Here is an 18,758-nt window from a genome sequence, read left to right as displayed (position 1 = left end):
CACAGAATTTACTGGGAAAGCTTGCTACATATTTCAGTATCAGCACCAATTTCTGAATCAAGGTGGCAGGATGCATTAACTGAAACACACACGCCTTAACAGAGTGAGGTTTGTGTTTCACTTCAATTTCTACACTGCACTTTCCTCGCTCAGCACAACTCACATTATATGCCCCTTTCCCAGGTATTATTATTTCAATAATTATTTTATATTGCATTAGCCTCCCAGAAGCCCACTGGCACAGAGACAAAATTATCTTCATGGGGGAAATGTATTGCAGCTGGCGAGGAGAAGATAATTACAATATTCATAATCAAATTTGTAATCTAACACTGTGTCCATCTGTAAGCAAGTTCTATTTTAATACAGATCACTGCTTTTTGAGAGCAACTGAGTGCAGCAACAGAAAGAGAAGATTAACACCCCTGCTGTCCGTGAAGCAACATTTGAACAGCCAGACCGATCTGCATAAAAGTCTACAGCAAGATGGGAGTTTTTATGGTGTCTGATTTGTTAAGGAATTGTACATAAAGGCATCCGTTAAGTGGGTGTTAAAACAACTTGAAGGAAGGCTTTAAAATCTTAAAAACACACTGTATCAAAATAAACAAGGAGTCAAAATTCATGAGGAATTCTTGTTATGGAGCTCTTTCACTGAGACAAGACTTCCTGTGGCAGGGTACAGTGGCCATGGCTCAACTCAGGTATTAGGTCACAAACCATGGCTTATGCTAGCCACTGGCCTGGTTCGTACTACACAGTAAGCCAAACCATGGCTTACCTGAACTGAACAGACATCCTGACTCCTGGAAAGAAACTGAGAGCCACCACAGACCTCTTTGCTCCTGTGCCACGCTAAGCTAAGCCAAGGTTTGTCTTAGCATATCGTCCAAATGTAGGCATGTTTGAGGAGCGAGTTTAATCACAAGCCCAGGTTGGGACAGAACACTAAGCCAAATCTTAGCTTGGCACTGTGTGGGAGCAAAAAGGACCAAGAAGGATCAATGAAGCCTTGGGCTCCTATCTGGGAGGCCACATGTTCATGTCAACAAGAAGAGCCTGCCAAAGGGAGCCCACTTAATCCAGCAGTATGTTCTTGCAGTGACCAACCAGATGCCTGTGGGAAACCTGCAAGCAGGACCCGAGCACAAGAGCACAATCCCCTCCTGTTGTTTCCAGCAAGCAGTATTCTACAGTATTGATGCCTGCATTGGTGGGGGTACAGCATAGCCACCAATAACCCTCTCTTCCATGAATTTGTCCAATCCTCTCTTAAAGCCATCCAAGTTGGTGGCCATCAATGCTTCCTGCAGGAGCACGTTCCATACTTTCACTATGTGCTGCATGAAGACGTCCTTTATTTTATCTGCCCTGAATCTGCCAACAATCAGCTTCACCAGATGACCACAAGTTCTAAAGGTGGTCTTGCTAAGTCCTAGTTGGGCTTGCCATGCTGTGCGAACCAGGCTGCAGTTTAGAATCCAAATCCTGGTTTGAACTTCCCAGAGTACAACAGGCAAACCCTGTTTGGGTTGGGGCTGCTTTTCATTTTTCATCCTCTCCGCTTTCACCGCCTTCACATGCTCCCACCTCCGCAGCATAGCAGACTCTGGAGGTGGAGAAAGAGCCATAACTTTGGCCTGTCAGTTCAGGAGGGTTTCTAAACTTGGTTTCAGTGGCTAGACGCAAACCATGATTTGTTGATGCAAACATTGCCTGGGGGGGGGGGTCACATCACTGTCGGTGTGAAAGGGCTTTACATGTAGACAAATGTATACACCCAGGGGTCTTCCATACAAGGGGCAAGCCTGGGCGAAACATGGAACCAGTGATGTGACTCCCATGTAGACGCCTACAGTCTGATACAGATTTGTTCAGAGAATGTCCATTTCAGTTTCTAATTTTTTCCATCTAAAGTTCACCCCAGTTTGGATTTTTTTTTTTTTACAGCCCCCACAAAAATGTGCACACATTTTTATTTTTGTATACATTTCCCCCCCCCTAATACTCATATTTTTTGATTGAAGAGTAGCACTGCAAAATTTGAAGCACAAATTTCTAAGGTTTCATTGCAATGAAGACCCGAGAAATGTTGCCGTGATCCCTAGACACATGACGCCAAGTGCACAGTCAAGAGGAGGTGTCCACTTCCTGTGTCTACTGCTGTCTCTTCAATACAAGGTGGGAATAAATACATTTTAAGGTGTTGCTGTGAAGATTTCTAAGTGTTATAGTATCATTATTACTCCATATGTTTTATTTAACCAACAGAAAGCCATCATCTTTATGAAGGCATCTGCAAGGGTGATGTTTCCTTTCTATTGCAGATTTTTAACTGTAGGCTATCATTTCGGTCTTGCATAAAGTTCTATTATGGCTTTCTTCAAATATTATGCCTATTGGGTTTTTACTGTTGTGTGCTTCTTCAGAGCAGTGTGTGTGAGAGACGGGGGGTGGGGGGAGGGAGGGAAAGAAATATTTAAAGTGTGGGTGGAAGATTGATGAGATCTAGTGCTCTGGAATGCATCCACTACACCAGTGGTTTTTTCACACTGTGCCCTGGAGGGTTCCACAGAAGTTTGTCACCATCAGCCATTCAATGAGATGGTCAATTACGGCAAAAAAGCTTCCCCAAGAGGGACCTTCCCTTGCCCACAACTATTTATTAAAATTACTTGTTAGCTGGCCTTTTCACATAGTGGTATATATATGTGTATGTGTGTGTGTGTGTGTGTGTGCGCGCACGCGCGCGTATATTTCATCCTCTCCAAAAGGACAATAGGGGAGGACAGTTACCAACCAAACAACCTAGCCATGATGGCTACATATTACCTCCAGGATCAGGGGCACAATGCCTCTAAACATCAGCTGCTGGGAAACAGGAGTAGGAGACTGCTATTGCAATGAGGTCTTGCTTGTGGTTCTCACAAAGGATCTACACAGCCAGTGAGACAACAGGATGCTGGACTAGTTGGGCCTTTGACCTGATCCAGCTACCGTGCTCTTCCAACCTTCATGATCTCAGGGGGAACTTCATTCAACAACCAAGGCAATCAATGTAAAGATTCAGGAGTATTAGAGCTTCTATGGAGTTCTCCAAGTCACGGGTTGGCAATGTGACACCCTCAGGCTGGAGGAGTACTGCTTCCAGGGGTTCATCTTGTAGCCTTGTGTCTGGGACTGGCCCTAGGGGGAAGGCCTCCAATTTCTAAGCATAAATTGAGCCCAGAAGCATCTTGACAGTGAATGTAATTGTGGTTCTCTACATGCCATATCCTTAAAGTGGCACACAATTGCATTTTGTGAATTGAATGGAAGAGAACTCTTTTTGGCATCAGGTTAAAACCATCCTGTTATCTCAGGCAGTTGATGAAAGACAATGAGCTGGGTGCTATTGTCTGCATGTTGGGGATCTCTCTTTCCCCCCCAAGTTGCTGCTAATATAAAAATTATTTTCCTGTGGTGGCTAGTGCCCATTGAAACTGGTAGGGCAGAAGTCAGGGAGACGAACAGTAGGTGGCGCCAGAGCCATCTCATTCAAGTTTAGTGCTCATCCTCTTCCCTGGTAAGCTCTACAAGAGCAACATTGAGACTAAGGAGGAGGCAGACAGGCAGGATCAGTCCCTGAACTGGTTGTAAGTAAGAAGGGGGGCAGATGAGGCTAGCCTCTGAAGTTGTCCAATTTGTAGATGGTGCTGATTTTTGTTTTATTACAATTGTTAATTGCTTTTTGCCTGCACTTTTAAGGTTTTGCTTTCAAATTTGTTGTAAGGCACCTAGAGACAGGCTGGTATTCCACATCAAACAAACTAAATAAGTAGCAAAACAAAATGCTGCGACTGAGTGCCAGTCCAAAACAGACCAAGGCCAGTCAATCCGCCCCTAGCATGAAGCACCATCTGGAGAAGTACAGCTTAGATTCCTATTCAAAATCTTTCGTGCCAGAAATTTCTTCAACACTCAAGCTTGGAGAAGACAAAAGGCAGAAGTGGGAGTTAGAGGAGAGGTAGGTTCTCTGCTAACATAGGCGGGCCTTCTTACAACAAAAGCAACCACAAAGCAATCTTGGAGCCAAGATAGTGCCAAGACAATCACGCTCTCCATGCAGAGACAGAAACCCTCCCTGGCCATATGGTCGCTCCGAAACACTTTGCCATGCAGGAACGGCTGCAGACGTATCTTTGGGCTGGAATTAGTGTTTAAAGAAGAGTAATTGCTCCAATTAGAAGCTATCCAAGCCAAGAGAGGTAGAGAAAGTATTAAATTAGAAACAATCCCAGATTCCAAAAACAGCGCAAAGGCCAAAAAATTGTGACTTGTTAGACACAGTGTACATATAATTATGATGCAGAGAGAATGCATTACTACTGATGTGAGTCCAAGCTCCCAAAGAGCTATTGATATTTTCACTAAGGAAGCAAAGAGAAAGACAAGAATTTGGGGGTGGACATGAACAAGGAGGCTGACAAGCGTAGGTGACGGAGAGGAGAAATAGAGGCTAGCTTGCAGACCACACTTAGGAAAGAAAAGACAACTCAGGGTCTCTCTGCAGCTAGCCCTTGCGGGCAACTATCTGTCTGGAGAGGCAAAGGAGTGTGTCTTCAGGGGTGAAGTCTATTCACCAGGTAAGCAGCAATGAAGTGACCTCCCTGGGGTGCAAGCCTAGACAATGTGTATGGAGGTCCTGGGCTGCCCAGATGACAAGACCCCCTCTCAGCCATGCTGATGTGGTCCAAAGGAAAGCAGAGCAATACATTTGGCTCCAGCTTGGCTGCAGAAGTTGCTGGAAGGAGGAGTAAAATGAGCCATCCAACCGTCTTAGGGACCGGATTTGTGCTGGGTTTATTCCTTAGCCTTTTCTTCTCCCTAAGATGTCCCACAAACAGATTGTTCCTCTGGGTTTGCTCAAGCCTTTCTCATGAATGAGGATAGCCACAAGGCAGTGGAGGTTTAGGATCAGTTTCCCTGCTCCTAGGTGGGCTACCTTCCCAGGTTGACAAGCCCTGCCTGCCCCTCACTTCCTTCTACAGCACATGCAAGAACTGCCTTCTGGACCACTGGAGTCACTATTGGTCTTGTCCGCTCAATCTGCCAGAGTCTGTGTCTTTGCACGAAGAGGAAGTCCTCAACTCACTGAAGGATTAAGACCCATCGGCTATCCTCACCTGGTTTAGCTAGCCTGTAGAAGCTGGGGTGTGGCCACTGTTGCATGCTGACAATTTCTAGGAGCCACAGGTGAGAGCGGAGTGCGGGGTGGGGAACAAAAGTGGACAAACTGCCCCAGGAGGAACATGACATGTCCCCCACCAGAGGTTTTACCCCTCCCCTAGCACCCCATACACCCCAGAACTACTGAATTAATAAATACCCCATTTATTCTGCACAGGTTTTAACAATCCTAGATAATTAACAGAAACCACCAACCTTCACCACTCAGTGATTTAGGATCACCGTTTGCCCTACCCTCTCATGCCTTAGAAAGGCAGCCAAAGCTGGCAGTAGAGGAGGGGAAATGTGAATCGCCCTGTGATCTTTGGATGAAGGTCGGAATACCAATTTAATAAATATAAATAAAATGAAACTCCAAAGTTGACACTAACAGATACATAATAGAAAAATCCTGGTGTGTGTTTGAAAATAAAAAAGAGTATACCTTTCAAACTGGCAGACTAATGATTGACGATGATGTTGATGGTATGTAATTTTACTGCTGATTTTAATGTTGCTCCACCACAATTATATATATATTTAATGTTGGGCGTGTAGACATTTTTGCAAACTAACAATAATAATAATAAATACAGTTAATAAAAACCATTAGCGTTCATCTCACAGTTTAATGTTTCATCAAAAAAAACTTATTCTACCCGTTGCTGCCTGCATAGAAATAATAATGCAGCAAACAACCACAGACCCTTCTGGAAAAGGTTGCTTCTGCCACTCATTTCTAAAGAAGCTTTATGCGCCTTTTAAAATTTGGAATAAAGTGACGAGGCAAGCAAGGTCTGCCCCTGCTTGGAGGCCTTGCCCACTGGCCTTGGTGGGATCCACCGGACAACAACATGATCTGACATGTGTGCAGTAGACAATGGCTTTTATTGGCAGACGGAAATGAATCTTATGTTCAAATCTTCCTTTGGTCTCTCCCCAAATGAAGGAAGGAAGGAAGAAGGAAGAGATCTTACTTTCCCATCCAAACTGCGTAGCTGTCGGGGAGTCTCGGGATGAAGAGGATGGAGTTTCCACTGTCAACCTCAACTGCTCCGTAGCAGTCTGCCTCAGTCACTCCAAAAGTCCAGTGGAAGTAGGATTCCTAGAACCAAGGAATTTAAAAGCATTCCATTATGCCAGTTCTCCACTAATATTTTTTTTAAGGGTATCTAGAAAGATGTCAAGGTCAATACAGATTAGCACTACCTGTGGCAAAGGGACCCACCGGGTTGAAAGGTTTCAAACATAACGCAAAACACCCTCCAAATCACCTCTATCATCACTTCTAAAAAGGCAATCTGATTACATGGATATACTTGCCAAAAAAAAGTGGGAGGAACTAACAAAAATTAAAATGCTGAGCACCCTGAACTTCAAGACATTTATTCAGAAGTGCAGTGTCTCAATGGAACTCTGATCCCATTGGAGAGGACAGAGAAGTAACAAGAGCAAGGGTTCACTAATGTGACGCTCCCAGGAACAAGTGCCCGTGAGTACGTCCTTTGATGTCCACAGAAGGTCTCAGTAAATCCCCGTCCCAAAATCAACCCTGTGATGATTATTTATATAGCGCCCTTTGTCAGAAAACCACAGGGAGGTTTACAACATCACACGCAAATGCCAGCACGTAATAGAATATCTAGACAATATAAAGATCAAAACAGTTGTATAAATACAATTATAATAAGAAATACATAATAATAATAATAATAATAATAATAATAATAATAATAATAATAATAATATTTTATTTATTTATATCCCGCCCTCCCCAGCCAAAGCCGGGTAATATACAGGTATTCATAATACACAGATTTTCTTAGCCACAAAATAAGGGAGAAACTTCTGTGATTTTGCTCAGTTCCTGTCTGCACTAGCTTGGCCTCTCCAAAATGGAGCAAGCCCACTTAAACATGCCCACACATTTAATTGCACATCAGGATGGATGCCCTCCAGATGTACCACAACTCCTATCAGCCCAGAGATTGACTGGCTCTGCTAGGTGGGTATGACAGGAGGTGGAGCCCAAGCAGCCTGGAGGGTACCACATTAGGGGAAGGCTGCCCTGCTCATTTGTCCTTCCATGATAGGAACCCTTTGGCTGTACACTGACAGTCTGAGGATTATACATCTTCCTTCCTTCTAACTGTGAGCGCTGCACTCTACCAGCACCAACTACACTAACAGAATTGTTTTTGAAGGATTAAATTTCACTACCTATTTCTATGGGCAGGGCAAACTCTCCATTCTCTTTCTTGCCCCACCATAAGACTCCCATCAACTGAAGAGGGTCTTCAGGACTACATAAAGCAGGAGTCCCCTTTCTACTGATCGCAGTGGGAGCTGACTGGCAGCTTAAGGGGCAAGTTTTAAATTGTGGATCTTTAAGGGCATTGCTGCTAAATCCTAAATCCTGACTCCTCAGGCAACACCTATTGACAGTGGCTGATGATTGGATAAGAGGATTACAGTCTCATACTGAATCAAGCCCCAAGACCAATGAGAAGTTGAAACAGGGCATCCTGCCTGACCAAATGCCCACACTAAACCTCTGAGCAAGTTGATAATATCTGGCTTTCCGTCAGCTACCTTGAATACGTGCCTAACTGCACCCCACTGAGAAGGAAACATGAACTGCACAAATTACTTAAGTTTAACAACGGTCCGTAAGAGGCACAACCTTTGCCCATTTTGTGCCTCAATCAACCCTGCCTACATGACTGTAAAACAGATAACCATCCTGGAACACATCAGCAGAGATTAAACTGAGAGCAAAACTGAACTACAACCTCATCCCCACCTCTAAGAGGCTGAGAAATCTCACTTGCACTGTGTTAGAAGAGACCAGGGGAAATAGGTTAACAAGAACAAGCATGCTGGGGCAAGAGATTCTGTAAGCTCTCTGGTCTTTTCTTGTGGGTTAAGACAAAGACAGGAAGCAGCTATAGAGCAAGTCCCTAGGGGGAGGGTGGTGATATCTCAAGGACTCTCAGAGACATGGATATATCCAAGCTGGGTGGTCAACAGCTCCTGGAAAGGGAATCGGTGGAGGCAGAGGGGAAAGAGCCCACCATGAGCCAGCCCACAAGGGACAGTGATTCTGCAGCATTGAATTATGCATTGAATTAACTGATGCAGGACAGTAAGAGCTATGTGAAATAATTCTTGGTAAACACTGCAGAAGGAGGCCTGGACCGATCAAGCATTTGCTGTATTAACCAATGCACAGTTCAAAAGGGTGGAGGGAGAAAGGAAATCAGAAGCCCACTAGCTGACTCCAAGCACACCAGTGTTTCAGGAAAGATAACTATCAAGAATGTAAGGACATAAGGAGAGCTTGCTGGATCAGGCCAATGGCCCATCTAGTTCAGCATCCTGTTCTCACTTAAGGTGGCCACCCAGATGCCCCTATGGGGAACCCCTAAGCAGGACCTGAGGCAGAGCCTTTGGGAACTGACTGTTTTTGAAGAAAGGCCTGCTGCTATGATGTTTTTATTATTGCTGTGTTTTTACTTGATCTTTTAAATTTTAATTCTATTCAAGTCTATGATTGCCCTTCCTAGGTTTTTAGCTTTTTCTATTTTATTTGGGTAAGCCAGCTTGAGTCCCAGACTGGGGAAAAGGTGAGATATAAATAAATAAATAAATCAACAGCAGCAACAACAACAACTTATAGGTATGCAATGTGTGTGTTTTTCCACTGGTGGACAGTAGCCAGCAACTAATAAAAGGGGCTGGGATCTGAGCTAAAAGAGATAAGTCTGTTGTTTGTTCATGCTAAATCTTACCTGGCGAAACAGAACCCCTGTGTCAGTGCAGTATCTGTTGGTCTGCTCCCCGCCTTGCAGGAGGACAATGGATTTCTTTGGCACATCCTTGTTTGATCTCAGCCGCTCGCACAAGCGAGTTCTGTTCAGGGCAAAGAGCGCTGCTGGAACCTTCAAGGTTTCGTTCCCCAGCCAAAAAGACGGCCTGGAAAGAGGAAGGAAACATTAGCTTCTGCAACAAGAGCAGCCCTCCCCTAAGCTGGGGCCTTCCAGGTGTTTTGGACTACAATTCCAGTCGGGAGTCATCAGCACTCTGATGGCACCCAATCCCAAAACCCTTGATGACCTCCCCCAGCAGATGTCAAGCAGCACAGCGAAGGAGATGAAACCTTAGCAGGACCCGGTAGGCTCTCCACCCATCTTGCACCACCGTCAGCGATCGACCAACCAGATAGAACAATCCATGGCAAAACAGGGTGTCCAAGCCCCACACTGGCCAGTCACTCCTGAAAGATACCATGGCACTGGAAGCCACCAAGAAAGTCAACAGGAATGCATGTGCCCTGCCCAGTTCCCACCACAGTCATTTCAATTCCCAAGTTAGCCTTATACCCAGATGGCAAAATCTCATCCTGAGCTTGAATTGCCACCAGTGGCTCTATTTAAATCAATACGTTAGATTAACTAAGTGGCCTGTAAGCATCTCAAAGGGACTCACACCAGAAGGTGACACACACATTCCTGCATGGCAGGGAGCTGGACTAGAGGACTCCTTGGGTCTCTTTCAACTCTACAACTCGATGATTCTACGTACCAATACTACATCTGACTTGAGCTGCACTTCCAATTCCATTCCATCTCATCGCCTCTTCACTTATTGACGGGAGGATTGTGCTACACAGATGCGGCCCTCGACATCTGGAACCTTATTTCTGTGCTTTTGTTCCATTGTCTTCCCAGAGGCAAAAATCAAGTTTGCACATTCATTTCTGCATAATGTATTCTGCTTTTGCTAGCTGTTGGCTGTGTGCACGCCTGGAGAATAAGCATTACGCCCACTTGGTGGAGGAGTAAAGGATGGATCCATGAAAGCAAACTCCCAATTGTCCACACGGTCCTACTCCCACCGACAGATCAGTAATGATCAACTTTAGCACCAGCCAACAAACATCTCACATTCTCAGGTTCAACTTATTTCAGCCGAGCTACATGGAATGGGCCCCTCCAGCAACTCAAGAGTAGAAAATAAGGAACAAACATAGTGGTTATGCCTTCAGCCACAAGCTGTTACTATGCTCAGCTGTTGCTAAGATGTAGATATATATTTTCTATCAACCTGCATTAACCTGAGCGTGCTCAGTGAAATGTTCCCTCATGTATTAATTATTATATGGCTTTCTCAGAAAACAGAAACCGTGCAAAAGAAGGTAACCTTTGCTTCGTAGCCGGCAAAGAGCAAACTTCAGCGCGGTTTCAGCATCAAAAGTCCAAAATGCACAATTCCTGCAGCCAACGCAGCATAAAGGAACTTTTAATCTGTAACACCTGGAGACAATTCACGAAAGCCAAAGGTCAAACTTCTTCAGTGCGCAAAAATGGTGTGCGCATGAGGGAGAGCTCTGTGTGCGACTGCGTTTGTGTGAGTGAGACACAGACAGAGCGTGCTGTGTCTGCATGTGTGTTGAGTGACTGTGGTGAATGTAAACACCTGTATACACACATGCACATGTGTTCACCACACCCACTGTTAGTGTGTGGCCCTCGGAAGGGTGGCTGACTCCTAATTTGGCCCTCAGACTGTAAGAAGGTTAGCCCCTGCCCTGTTCTAAAGCCCTGGTTGGCAGCTTATTTTTGCTAAAAGGCCAGCAACGCTGGTTCTTACTTGTCCCGGGATTCAAGCCAAAGGACTCTGTGGCATCTCTTTCCTCCCTGGTGTGGACAGCAAGAAAAGCCCTTGCAAAGCCTATCCTCCAAGCAAGCAAGGGCCACACATTGCCACCTTCCCACCCTGCCTCAGCTTCTGCGGAGTGAATGGCTGTATTACATAACCAGGGTAGTGCACCGCCAACACCTCTCGCCATCCACACTGGGAAGGGTTTTTGCTCACGTGAACATAGAAGGGACTGTGGTTGCAGAGGAGGTTCTCAAGATCAAGGGGCCGTGGAGGGAGAGGAGGGGTAGACAGATTCTGTTCCAGCTGCCCATCCCAAACCTAAGGCAAATTCTCAAGAATTCATCTAAGAAAGCAAAGATCCTGTTCTATCACCTTCCTGCCCTTCCCATGATTAGGTGGCAACCACATCTATTTATGACTTGTTAAGGCAAGCATGGTTGAGCAATGAAATGTCATCTGTCAAGAGTCGCCCCTGTAGAATCCCTGGGAGAGCCAGACAGTGACCGTCTTGCCAGGACTGGTTGCATATAAACCACTAAGTAGCAGGGTAGACAAACTCTACTATTTCTATATAGTACATCTGTAGAGTTGGGAAGGACACTGAGGATCATCTGGTCCAACCCCTATAATGCAGGCGTAGCAGTTTCAGAATCTGTTGGGAATTCTTTAGCTGTGATTTCTGCATTGAAGAGGGGTTGGACTAATGACCCTTGAGGGATTCCATAAGAACTCTACAATTCTATCATTTCTCTTTATAATAAAAGTCAACCTAGTCAGAGTTCAAGCATGTTGAGAGGCGGAGAACCACTTATGTCTTACAGAATTTTTAAGAAGTTACAAGGCCATAACACACACATTTGACCCAATTCAGACATAACACTGCTGCTGCTCCAATAAACTGTGGCTTGTTGGAGTAGGGAATACATGGGGTTTTAGAGACAGAGTGTTCCCTCTGATCTCGGCAATGGAGTTAAAGCAGGGGTAGGCAACCTAAGGTCCGTGGGCCGGATCTGGCCCAACTGCCTTCTCAATCTGGATGGTCTGGGAATCAGTGTTTTTACATGAGTAGAATGTGTGCTTTTATGTAAAATGCATCTCTGGGTTATTTATGGGGCATAGGAATTTGTTCATTTTTTCCTTCAAAATATAGTCTGGCCCACCACATACTCTGAGGGATGGTGGACCAGCCCACAGCTGAAAAAGGTTGCTGACCCCTGAGTTAAAGGATACATTTCTATTTACGGGAGCAGAAATGGGGAAAATCTCTGACTTTTGAAGTTAATCATGATAAAACTTGATAAATGCCACAGTTACCATATTTTTGTGTGTACGACTAGGTTTCTTAATTAAAAGAAAGTGCTAAAAATTTGGTGTCGTCTTATACACAGATAGTGCTGAGATGGGACGGGGGATTGGTGGCTGCCGCGAGCAGGAGATTGTCATCGGCGTTTGGGCGGGTGATTGGTGGCTGCAACAATGTCTCCTGGCGATTGGCTGCTGCGACAATAGGGCGTGTGATTGTTGGCTGCTGGTGGCAAGTGGGCTGACGATTGGTGGCTTTGTGAATACAGCCCCCCCCCCCAAAAAAACCTGAACAAGTCTGGGCAATCCCCCCCAAAAAGCTGAACAACACGTGGCAATTTCCCCCCATTTCCTCAGTTTTGTGTCCCCCAAAATAGGGGTTGTGTTATACATGGGGGCGTGTTATACATGGAAAAATATGGTAAGTCATATATATGCTTATTGTTGCTTGCTACTAGACCAAGGATCATGGTTGAGCCTGTCCACCCACTGCAGCAAAGATACCAGAGTTTTGTTGCCCTAAGAAGCCCAGGAACTTATCAAATGGAATCAACTTATATATGTTCAAGGTTTAGCAAGTCTGCCTAGGAATTGCCACCCTGTGGTTCACCACAGAAACCCACTGAGCCCAGCTGAGGAATCTTTTCTTTTCTCACACCCTCCCCACTCCCAGAACTCTGCAGCGTGTTCAGTTTGAAAGCAAAAAATAGCTCTCACTGCTATCTAAAAAGGCATAGACTTTTTACCTCTCGGGTGCTTGCCCCCCCAAGGTAAACACTGTTGCCTTTTAAATAAATTGCCATGTAATCATGAGCACCTTGCTCCTAGAAAGGGCTCGGCCCTCTGCGCATGTTTTACACTGAAGTCCTCCAGTACCTTTGCTGGAGATTACTTTCATATCAGAGAATTGTAGACTTGGAAGGGACTCAAAGGGTCATCTAATCCAACCCCCTGCAATGCAGAAAGAAGCGTACACAGGGCTTGCCTTTAAGCAAGCAATCCTTACTGGAGAGGTGGGTTATGCCAGCCATGGAGTTGGATATGCCTCCCTCCCAATGATAAGGTAGTCGAACCAGAGAAGAAAAGGGGTTGACAGAGAATGTAAAAAGCCACCTCCCCACCATCTGCCCTGGCCAGTGTGAGCCCAGAAGGGTTTTGGAAGTGGCAGCTCTTCCATCAGTGACTCTCCAAGGAAGTAATTCTATTTAGTACCTTGGCCAGTGTCTAGAAAGGACCATAAATATATCTGCCTCTGGTCTCCAAGCAGATATAATTCTGGAGCAGGCTGCATGACCACAGGCTTCAGATGGTGTTCCTAACTTGTTTAGAGATTCAGCATAATTACATTTTGTTATGTTTAGAGCAACCGGTTAGCATGCATTCTTGTTCAGGAAATACATGAACTGCAACATGGGAAAGTTCACAGAAGTAACAGATTTTAAATCACCAAAAGAGAAGGCCAATTTTATTCAACCTTCCCCATGAACAAGGCTTCGCTACACAACAGCAGAAAGACGACCAAGAAAATCCATTGGGGCTGGCCTCTCACATCATCTCTCTCAAATCTTGTGTTGAATTTAAGAGTCTGAATGTGCCATTCTCCCTCATCCCCAAATGGGTAAACCGGCTTATAAAAAGAAGGGAGATTTGCATTAGCAATGCAAGAGAAACAACAACACCTGACCTAGTCCTTGGAAAGCGAACTCTGTTATCCACCAAAGGCGGCGCAAGTTGGAGACAGAGAGCAATGATGAACTACAGCTCCCATCAGCCCCCTGGACCACTGGGCATGCTGGCTGCCAGGTGTGCTGGGAGCAGGAGTCCAGCAACATCAAAAGGGGCTCACGTCCCCCTACCCTCACCCCAGTTACAACTGCAGCCGTGAATATTTAAGAGGAAAGGCAAGATAAAAATGTAAAGGGATAGAAGAAGAGGGCTCTGCTTTGAAGAGGATTTCAGCTGATCCTCCTTGGGAACAAACAGCAGCGGAAAGATACAGCAACTGCCTGAAGCAAATAAGCAACTTCAGACACAAAAAACCCTAGCCCTGACCTTTCGCCTTTAAGACCAGCATGATCTTAAGCTTTGTGTAGGTTAAGCCTATGAAAAACAGGGAGGCAAGAAAATATTCCTCTCCTTATTTTCTCTGTGTTGGTCCACTGAGAAAGTCACAGGAACAAGGGCATTAGGAAAAATTGGCAAGTGTATTTCTAAGGGTGGGAAGTGAAAAATTGGGCTGGAAGTGCCTCATTGGTCTGCCAAGTAGATCTAAACAGTGGAGGGGGGATCTCTCTTTGTCTGGAAATTACGTCACAGTTATGACTGTAAGCCAGGAGAACAGGAAAAGCACAAGAAGTAAGCCAGAAAGACATGCAGCTTGTGCAATGCAGCTCCTGAAACCTCACACCCCAACTATATTCTTACAGCAGCCTGGATTTGCACATGACACTAAACTGTGGTTAGTCTGAATGTCCAATCCCAGCCCAGCAGAGTAACCATTATGTGCAACCATGGTTTCTTGTTGGCTTACAAAACCATGGCATGGCTTGATTTAACTAAGGTTTTGCCTTATGTCTGAACTCAACAGCCTTGTTGAGCTACCCCAGCAGATGTCAAGGCAATAAGCAACTATTTTACTTTTAAAAGACAACTGAAGGCAGCCCTGTTTAGGGAACTTTTTAATGTTTGATGCAGTATTGTTTTTAATATTTGGTTGGAAGCCACCCAGAGTGGCTGGGGAAACCCAGCCAGATGAGCGGGGTATAAATAAATAAATAATAATAATAATAATGCTACAGAGACACCAGGTAAGAGAAAGTGGGAAATAGAACAAGTTTTTGAGAAACAAGTCATAAATTATTTGCTCCTCTGTAACATTGTTTGTTGAATAAACCATGGTTGAAAAACCATGAGTTAGTGTTACATGTGAACACAACCAGCATATAATTCTGTTCTTTGATCTCTACTCCCTTCAAGGTATAAGGGGAGGAGTGTCCTGGGGCACAGTGTGCCTTATGGAAAAGCAAACCTTCTGATACAAACTTCCAGAAAGAAAACCAGGGTAAGATTAATAGTGATCTCTCACTTCTCACTCCCATTTGAGCAGCAGTGGACTTGGAGGGAGAGTCACTGGTGCCCAAACCCTATGTTGCTAGCTCTATTTGCTTGGCATTGACCACCTACATGGTTACTTTCATTTGTTTTGGGACTGGGATTCCTTAAAATGTATCACTGAATTGCGAATTTTCTGAAATATGTTGGGCCTTCAATAAACTATGTTTCTAACACCTAGAGAAAAATCCCCTTTCCTCTTTTTTTTTTGGGGGGGGGGGGAGGGGTGCTTCATCCTTGGGTAAAAAACACAGATTTCATGGTACATGGGAAACGGGAACTAGGTAGTTCCACTTTGCGGTTGTTTTTTTACAATCAAGCAGTGCATAAATTTTATGAAATAAACACACACAAAGCTGTGTGCAATCTCACTCCTTGACCTTTTTCCCACCCACATCCTCAACAGGAAGATTCTGACCTCTCTTATGGGTTAAGATCATTATGTGCAGTACTTTGTCAATTCAGGAGGCGCTATATTAATGCCAAGAGGAATGCTTAAACTTTAACAAAGTCCTGATCACACCAAAGCAAGTCCCTCTTTTCATGCCACTGCAATTGCAATGGAGAAAAGGAAATGTTTAATACACTCATTCATACTATACAATGAATGGATGAGCATATTAAACACAGTTACAGTTTCCTCCAAGCTTCCCCAAGATCTGTGGGGCACAGAAGGAGGCAGCAAGCTCTTCTGCCAGAGATATATTCAGCTCTCTCAAGTCTCTTTGCAAAACACTTCGCAAATCCCACAATGTGAACTTAATGTGCTCCTCTAGTGACATACTTTGCAAACCTACTGAAAAATAACAAGGTCAGGACTTTGATCGTCTTTATCAAGAATCCAAGTTTTGTATGGACAAAACTTAGATTCCCTTAATCAAAAGCCTTAAGACTGACGAGGTCATTTTTTACAGTATGAGGTTTAACATTACAGCAGTAATGAATAGATCTGTGGCACCCGCGATGAAGCACAAAGAAAGCACGACTGATTCTTAATAGGATTTTGAGCGTCCAACGGTTGCTTTGAAAAAATGTTTGGGGTAGGAAAGCAACCAATTTTTTTATTAAATGGGGGAAATGAAATGGAAGCAGAAAGCAATTGTTTACACAGAAACACTGTGTTGCTGCAATTCAAAAATCACTCACAGCCCAAGAGATATGCCTGCATATGCCTTACTCTCCCTCAGCCTTCCCCAACCTGATGCCCTCCAGATATTTTGGACTTTAATTCCTATCAGGCCCAACTAGCACAGACATGCTGACTGCTGATGGGAGTTGCAATCTGAAACATGGAGGGCACCACATTGGGGAAAGCTGTTCCACCTGAGCCTAGAAGGACATTGTTAGTTGTGCTGATACACTGGGATGTACACAAGAGAGCCAATCCTAGAATCAAGAGGTGCTGCATTGGGTCACCAATATCTTCCTTCAAGGCAGGGATGGATAACCTGTGGCCCTACAGATGTTCTTGGACTCTGGGGCTGACTGGAGTTGTGAGTCCACCCCTGCTTTAGTCGATGGGTCAGGAGGAATCTTGCAGGTGTGCACCAGGTCAGCAGGATTCAGGGAAAGTACAGCAGAAAGGGCAATGGGTGTGCCAAACTTGGCCAAAGACAAGCCTGGCAGAAACCATGGCCGGGCAGATCCCTTAATTTTAAAATGCATCCCTATTCCACAGCTATATGGAATACACTGCACCTCACATGTGGAGACCAGTTTTCATCCCATGGATCACTATGTGAGCTTCTCTTTGTTACAATCTTATCTCCCTACTGTTCATTGGACTTGCTTAATCACCCAAATCAATTCCGGCTGAGAGTCCCTTAAAAAAAACTGCCCTAGAACAAGAACATAGGAAGATCCTTTATTCAGAGTCAGACCATTAGTCCATTTAGCTCTGTACTATCTACACTGGCCAGTTATGGAGCTCCAGGATTTCAGACAATATCTCTCTCAGCCCTACCTGGAGATGCTAGGGATTGAACATGGTATTTTCTGCAGGCAAATTTCTACCACTGAATTTAACCTAGAGATCTTGTTGCTGTTACAGAATAGCTGGAACGCAAACACATTTAGCAACATTTACTGTTTGGGACAGCCACACATCGTATTGTTAGGCCTGGGAGTGGTGGTTAAAACAAAAAATAACTCTCTCTCACACACAAATACTTGGAAAAGCCACACCCAACGTCTCCCCAAGAAATAAAAACAACTGCAGATTATGCCCATTGATACAAATATTGAATCTGAAAAGAAGTACTGTACTAAAGTCTAGTTCAAATGGTTAACATCAAAATAAGGACACCCACATATCCTCATAAGGAACTAGCAACAGCTCTCCAAGACTTCAGGCAGGGATCTTTCCCAACCACACCTGGAGATGCTAGGCATTGAACCTAGGACCTTTTGCACACAAAGCAGCACTGACCTTTGGCTCCCCTCCACCCCTTTTGACATTCCTGTGCATTATCCATACTAACTTCTGAAGTGAAAGCAATGAAAGGTCAGTACAAAGCTGCCCATAGTAAGGTTATAAACAGATGGAAAAGGGACTAGAACAAGAGCATTTCATAGAATACTATAAACTTCACAAGGGTTTTCACAGAAGAGCCTACAGCTGCGAGCACACATTTAAAGCGCATACTATCACAACCTAGGATTCCCGGGAACTGTAGTTAAGGGTGGCAGAAACTGCAACTCTCCAAGGGTCAAACTACATTTCCCACGGTTCTGGGTCTGTGTGCTTTAAACGTACGGCATATACACAGCCTAAAGCTCACTTAGCCACGCTTGCTGCCTATAAGGATAGAGAGATAGGGCGAGGAGAATAGAGAAAGCCCGGGGGAGCCGTGGCATCGGCTGCCCGTGCAACCCGCAGCCACGGGCGACGTGCACGTCAGGAGACACCCAATTCCCACTAACTCGTAGGAGAGAGGCCGCAGAGGGGGCGTAAACCGGAGGGAATCTGGAACACGTGTGAATGCTTCGCAGCAGCATTTCAAAGACGGAATCTCCCGCAAGAGGCAAAAAGAGTGCTGCTTATTCCTCCCTCCAGCTCCTGCAAGGAATCTTGCAAGCCAGCCAGCCACCCTCTGCCTCCGGCCAGCCGTCGGTGCTGCCTGCCTGCTTTGCTCCGCAGCCTGCCAAGCAACAGCAGCCGGAGCAGCGCCTCTTTCTTACCCCTCGGACGCAGCCATGTTGCTTCGTCGGACTCGGTCTGTCATGTGACCGCCGCTGCCCTTGTCAGCCACTAAAAAAAGGGAAACCAGGAAGGGGCGGGGCAAAGGGTGGGGTTTGGTTGCTCCTGGCGACGGGGAACTCTTTGGCCAACGGGGAGGGGGCGCTGCGTCCTCTTTATGTTTCTAGCCCCTCTGGAGCAAATTGGCTGGCTCTTCTCTGGGGAGGAGAGAAACGGCCAAGGTGCCACTGCTTGACACGGCTTTTAGCCTGCCCACAACCTGTTCTCAGTACCA

At 45.2% G+C, this 18,758-nt stretch overlaps 1 protein-coding gene across 1 annotated transcript in view; it reads right to left on the bottom strand.

The window, feature by feature from the left end:
- The window catches only part of PEPD (peptidase D), a 129,478-nt gene extending 110,933 nt beyond the window's left edge, over window positions 1-18,545 (bottom strand). The window contains exons 1-3 of the mRNA XM_028739347.2: window positions 18,466-18,545; window positions 9,000-9,183; window positions 6,186-6,313 (exon numbers count right to left, since the gene is read on the bottom strand). Of these exons, the coding sequence (XP_028595180.1) occupies window positions 6,186-6,313; window positions 9,000-9,183; window positions 18,466-18,509 (356 nt within the window). The 5' untranslated portion in view covers window positions 18,510-18,545. The remainder of the gene's footprint in view (window positions 1-6,185; window positions 6,314-8,999; window positions 9,184-18,465) is intronic.
- Between the last annotated feature and the right edge of the window lie 213 nt (window positions 18,546-18,758).

The sequence above is a fragment of the Podarcis muralis genome, chromosome 7 (genome assembly GCF_964188315.1).
Source record: "Podarcis muralis chromosome 7, rPodMur119.hap1.1, whole genome shotgun sequence".
Taxonomy (NCBI): domain Eukaryota; kingdom Metazoa; phylum Chordata; class Lepidosauria; order Squamata; family Lacertidae; genus Podarcis; species Podarcis muralis.
Note: the sequence above shows the minus strand (reverse complement) of the source record. Positions and strands in the feature narration are given on the sequence as shown.